At 40.1% G+C, this 6671-nt stretch overlaps 1 protein-coding gene across 1 annotated transcript; it reads left to right on the top strand.

The window, feature by feature from the left end:
• Positions 1-634: 634 nt before the first annotated feature.
• Positions 635-1594, top strand: LOC119255002 (olfactory receptor 51F1-like). Its single transcript, XM_037522024.1, has one exon. It carries the CDS (start codon positions 635-637, stop codon positions 1592-1594), a length of 960 nt encoding a protein of 319 aa, XP_037377921.1.
• Positions 1595-6671: the final 5077 nt, after the last annotated feature.

Here is a 6671-nt window from a genome sequence, read left to right on the forward strand (position 1 = left end):
ATAGAAAATAATTATCAAAATTTATAGTTACCTTGAATCAGAGTAAAAGAGTTCATTTATATACTAAATATAGCTATTTAAAATGATTGCATGTTAGTTCATAAGGAATATTCTATATCTATTAAGCTGATAGTTCTATATTTTTAAATATTTATTTATATATATATTTTACATCATTGTCATTTTTATACAGTTTGCTTTCTCCTCTCAGGTATGTCACTGTAAAATTTCCACCACCCAGTCACCTATGAACCATCTCCATAGTCTTCTGTGCTCTTTCCAACCCTGTGTGATCCCTTTCTCTGCCCTCCCCTGCTGTATGTCTCAATTTATAGTTGTCTGCAAGTTATGTCTTTTTTTTCCTGATCCCTTATTTGGCTCCCCTATATTCCTCCTATAAGTGAAACTATATAGTACATTTTTCTGTATTTTAACCTCTCAATATCTAATTTATCTATCTACATTTCTTTATTGCATCATTGTGATTATGAATGCAGAAGGAAGTTAGAGTTCAATATATAGTTTTCTCGATGAGAAACTTAGATAACTCTCATAAACAAAAGAAAATGAATCTACCTGCCTTCAACTAATAAAAACAAAATTATTTCTATAGGATGAGAACATTGTGGGACAAATGCCACAAATCCAAGACAACATGGAGATCCTTAGTAACTTCACATCTACATTTCCAACCTTCTTATTGACCGGCATTCCTGGCCTGGAGTCTGTCCATGGCTGGATCTCCATTCCCTTCTGTTGTCTCTATGCCATTGCCCTTACTGGGAACAGCATGATCCTGTTTGTCATCATTACCCAGCAGAGTCTGCATGAACCCATGTACTATTTCCTCTCCATGCTGTCAGCCAGTGATCTGGGCATAACTGTGTCTACTATGTCAACAACATTAGCTATCTTCTGGTTTGATGCAAGAGAAATCAGTCTAGATTCCTGCATTATACAGATGTTTTTTCTTCATGGATTTACTGTCATTGAATCAGGAGTGCTGGTGGCCATGGCCTTTGACCGCTATGTGGCCATCTGTAACCCTCTCAGGTACAGCACCATTCTCACTAACCCCAGAATCATTCTGATGGGACTTGTAATGACTATACGCTCCATACTATTAATAGGGCTAATGCTTTTGCTCCTTAAGCGTCTCTCCTTCTGTAAAATGAATGTTCTTTCCCATTCCTACTGCTACCATCCAGATCTGATTAAATTTTCTTGCTCGGATACTCGGGCCAACAACATTTGTGGCTTAATTGTTCTCATCCTGACCACAGGGATAGATGCACCATGCATTCTCCTGTCTTATATCTTGATCATTCGCTCTGTTCTGAGTATTGCCTCCCCTGAAGAACGACATAAGGCCTTTAGCACCTGTATCTCTCACATTGGAGCAGTTGCTACTTTCTACATCCCCATGATGAGCCTGTCCTTGGTGCATCGCTATGCTCATTCTGCCCCCAAAGTGGTCCATTCAATGATGTCCAATATATACCTGCATTTGCCCCCAGTGCTTAATCCCATTATCTATAGTGTAAAGACAAAACAGATTCGCAATACTATACTCAAGCTACTCCATAAAATGTAATCAGAGATGATTAAGGCTGTAAAAAATCTACTAGAAGTGAATTTAACTATAGAAAAGCAACTTTGATAGATCATCAGATTTTTTTGTCTTTTTTTCATTCAGCAAATACTTGTTAAGCATTTTGTTAAGCAGTTATAAAATATAACTATTGTTTACTACCAGTAAGGGAAAATGAGTATATTTAAAATGAAATAATAAAAAATTGTTTCTAAAATTAACATTTATTGCTTATTTTATACTCTGTATTATACCAACTGCTTTATTTTTTTTTTATTTTTTTTTTTTTTTGTGGGACCCTCGCTGGTGGCCAGGGAACAAACCGGCTCTGCAGAGGCTGCGGGCAGCCTCACAGCCCAGCGCTCAACTGCTGCACCACCAGGGGAGGCCCTCCACAAACTGCTTTAAAAATATATTCCACTTGTCCATATGTATACCTCAAAGATGCATAGATTATTAATTATGTTGTAGAGGTGAAGAATTATTTGGCCATTGAAGCCTAGTCAAGGCTGATATTAAAACACAGGATTACTGTGTTTTAGATTCTCTGTCTACACTGCTTTATTACATAGGCATCCAAAATCACCTAGAAAAAATGTTCTATTATCAAAAATAAGAACTTTAAACATCATGTACATATTTCCTGCCCTAAAAGACATGTTGTCCTTCTTGGGTTTAACTTACAGTGTTTTCTTCTTTCATAATTGAGACTAGAAAGATAAAGGTAGATATCTCACGACATGGAAGCCACATATATCAGTATCCTATACTGCAGACAATAAAGAAGCTCTAGTAATTAGAGACTTTTGCTAACTTATCACAGGAAATAGGAAATGTGGAGACCAGAAAAGTTCATCATATAGAATGTCAGAAGTTTGGAATAGATTCTTCACCTTTTTGTGCAGAATGATCCCTTTAGAATCTAGTGAAATCCTTGAACCCATCCAAACAATAAAATTGCATATAAACAAACACACTCAGACTTTTTTCTACTAAATTTCAGTAGTTTCACAGATATCATGAAGGACCAACTGTGGTGTTCTCAACCAATCAATGGCTTATTTCATCACTATTTCTCAGATACAACACATTAACTTAAAGTTGAATCATGCTGGGCCTCCCTGGTGGTGCAGGCAGATGAGCGCTGTGCTGTGAAGCTGTCCGCACCCTCTACAGTGACAGTTCAAACCCCGCCGGCAGCGCAGATGCCCACATGGCGCAGCAGACCTCTCCTGTCTGGCCCATGAATACAGCAGTGTATTTCATCAGTCTGCCTGTTCTGTTCCCCGCTCTGTCTCTGCTGAATCCTCTCACCCTGTACCCCGCATCTGCCTGTACCCCGGTTCTTATATAAATAAATAAATCTTAAAAATAAATAAATAAATAAATAATAAAAAAGTTCAATCATGCTCCCTCCCATTCTAATGTACTATGTTCTTCCTCTTTTGCTTTTGATCAGCGTTGTATTCATAATTCCACTGTTTTGATGAACCATCTTTAACCAATAGAATACAGTAGCTGAGGAGAATGAGCACATTGGGCTGGAAAAGTTGCTTAAGACCAGGCTATACAATGAAGGGTTTGTTCCATGAGGGGCCCCAGAGGACACACATTCATTAAGGTTCTTAAGAGTGAGCTGCAGTGATCACCAAACCAGGATCATCAATCCCCATACCTAGGATGATGCCTGACATAACAGAAACCAGAGAGTAGTGGGTAATTTCCAATAGCCAATGACTACAGTTATCACAAGCATCAGCAGGCCCAAAGAATAGACAAGAGAAATGAACAAATAACTGTTATTTTCACCTAGGAATATACAGAAACAAAGCAAAGGGTCAGATAAAACCAAACCAATAATAAACCCTAGAAATCTGACTGAGAATTTGATGTTACCAGAGAGGGAGAGAGAGGAAAAGAACAATGTGGGCAACAGATGGTGGAGGACCATGGGTGGGTTTTATGTGGTATCATATCCATAAAGGGTATGATCCTATAGACCTCTAAATCACTACCTTCCAATGAAAATTTTATGAAAAATTCAAAAATCATTATTTCCTATGATATAACCAGATATGTTCTGGGTGTTTTTGATAATGTAAATACTATTTTTTAAAAATGCATAGTCTTTGTGCTGCATAAAAATTATCACAAATGTAATTTTGTTAAAAGAAAGAAATTTTTCTTAAGGTCAACTTTCATTCATTTCCTTTAGCACAGCTGTAACCGGCTGCCCACCACCCCAGGTCCTTCAATCACAGCATGAAACTCTGAAGTTTTAGGTCCCATGGAAAGTGGCAGTGTCTACACTGGACAAACTGGAGAATCACTGGGCCTCAGGACTCAAGCACCATCTATCTGCTGTAGATGAGCCCTTCAAGTAGGGGCCAGTTTTGCCTTCTATATTCCTTCACTGGGGCAGATCATCTCTGGAGAGGAAGAACTGCTGGCTTCTCTTACTGTCCTTTCCTTAGTTCTTCCACAACCATGGGCACTGCCTGTTGCCTTCCCCAGAGTCTTCATCGGAAGGATGGCCTTCCACATCATCCAGAAGAGTGACTGATGCTTCAGCAATTGTTTCCTCTTCAAGTGCCTCCTCTTGGGTTTCTCTGATAAGGCCCTGTCCAGATCAAACAGCTTCCTCTAGATGAAATTTCCCATAATTTCATAGGTCCAGTCTTGGTACAATTTCACTTAATCTGCTGGTCTATAAACAAAGTGTCATCAGGACCAGAGTCTCATTGAGAGTCCCCTGCAGCGGTTGTGCATTAGATCACAGGGTTGTTCACAGGATTCAACTAGTTCCTGTGTCCTGGGTGATTCAGGGAACCAGTTTTCTTGCCATGGACTCAAGGAGGCCACATTAATTCCTTTCTGCTCTTGAATGCAGACAGGCATCAATTCTTTGCCATTGGGCAATGAAACGTGTTACTGCTTAACAAAGCCAGGTGTTATGCGTCATAACACAGAAATGATATTATGTCATCTTTTCCATAATCATAATCACTTAGAACAAGTTGCAGGTCATACCCACATTCAAGAGCAAAGGATTATGCAAGGGCTCAAGGAGGCAGGATCAACCATGGACTATTTTATTATGTATAATCTGTCTGTCAGGGTAGAATTTAGGTAGGCATCTCAGTTAGACTGGAAATTCATTGATGGCATTTGCAGGGAAATTTTGCCTTGCTCAACACGGCTCATCACTTCACACAATCATTTGCTTAAGGTCTTTTTTTTTTTAATTTTCTTTCTTTTTTTTTAATTAATTTATTTATTTATACAAGCACTGGGTACAGTCAGAAGCACGGGAGGCTGAGAGAATTCACCAGAGTCAGAGCGGGAAGCAGAGCAGGCAGAAGGACCGAAGTACACTGCTGAGGGGAGCAGCGGGCGGCAGGAGAGGTCTGCACGCCATGTGGGACCCTCCTCTGGTGGCCGGGGAGCAGCTGGGGATCGAATCGGCGCTGCAGAAGCTGCGGGCAGCTTCGCAACCCAGCGCTCAACTGCTGCGCCACCGGGGAGGCCCAAGTCTCATTTTTGTTGTTGAATTTAAGTACAAACACTTGGCAGGAATTCCGGGTAAATTTATGGTACTTAAACTTCTCATATTTTGTGCTATTAAGTCTTCTCAAAAAAAAAGGGCACAGAATAAAAGGCAAATAAAAATCAGAGAAAAGTCACCAAATGGGGAAATATTACTGGATTTATTGATATTAAACAAACACAAAACTCTCTGCCAATTCATACTTCCCTAAAAAGGAGAAGCATGTTTGGATGTGCATCCTCCCCTTTCCTATGAATCTAGACTTGCAAGATCTGGAAAGCTGTCTGCACCCATTACTGAACTGCTCACATTGAGAGGAACATCAAATTCCACCCAAGATGTGTAAGTCCTTGCACCTATTACCATAGGAAACAGCAGTTTTGAGAGAAAGAATGCATGCCCATGAGAACTCACCATTCACCCCAGCCACTAGCAAGTGGGGTCCAGTTAACAATTAGGAGTTGACACATTTCCTGGGGAAAATTCAGTGATGGCTGGACAGAGATTGATGGGGAAATGTCATGACATCTTACCTATGGACCAATGTGCTAGTGCAGGAGTAGGGGCCTGGAGACTGAGGCTCATAATGACCTCTCTCTTCATCATCACCATAATTATTCCAGCAAACACCAGTTTGCTGTCCTAGCTATCAACCATACTGATAACCCAGGAACAATGATAGGCATCTCTCTTTTCCCTGCTGCCTAGAACATCTAAACTTTCCATTTATGTGAATAATTTGGCTTCCTTTGCTTTGCATTTAAGCTAACTGGGGACACTTTTTGTTGCAGGATACTTGTCACTACAGTTAGTCACTGAAATTCTGAGATTACACAGAATTCATGGTATTTATAGATAGAGAGAGAGGTAATTCCATTTTCCATACAACATATGGCCCCCGGGAGATTCATATTTTACCAGCGGTCCCAGAGCTCCATCCTCTTTACTATAAAGTCCAAGACTCCAGAACTATTTTCTGTCTGTATTGAAGACGGAAAAGGCTCGTGGTTACACATGATGCTGGTAAGAGCAGAGAAAGGGGTGCATTGTGCTGACTTGTGCTTTGATTGTTACCTATTCGCAAATAATCATGGGCTTGTAGAAAAGTCAGATAATATTAGGGGCCACCCTATCCTTAGGGATCCATAAAACCCTCAAATACCTGACCACCAACTGGTTAATCAAATAGTGCAATCTATCTCAGATTGAATTGACCACCAGTAATTGGAGACTAAAAAAGAATCACAGAAAAATACCCAAAAGTGGCCTATCTATGTGTCAGAGGGCTTTTACTCTTAGGAAGAAACATTAACTAGTATTTTTATAAGTTTGACTGAGCAAATTATATCACTAATGTGGATATTATTTGATTTTAAGTCCTCTTATAATTATTTTAACAACGTGATTTTCCTACTTAAAATTCATTTTTAAAATTGGGCCTCCCCTGGTGGCGCAGCGGTTGAGCGCTGGGCTGCGAGGCTGCCCGCAGCCTCTGCAGCTCCAGTTCATTCCCTGGCCGCCGGCAAGGGTCCC

The sequence above is a fragment of the Talpa occidentalis genome, unplaced genomic scaffold, assembly GCF_014898055.3.
Source record: "Talpa occidentalis isolate TD23 unplaced genomic scaffold, MPIMG_talOcc4v2.1 talOcc4.3, whole genome shotgun sequence".
In the NCBI taxonomy this organism is placed as follows: Eukaryota; Metazoa; Chordata; class Mammalia; order Eulipotyphla; family Talpidae; genus Talpa; species Talpa occidentalis.

Excerpts from the sequence above, each read along its gene's own strand:
- LOC119255002 (XM_037522024.1), top strand. The coding sequence starts at position 635 with ATGCCACAAATCCAAGACAACATGGAGATCCTTAGTAACTTCACATCT.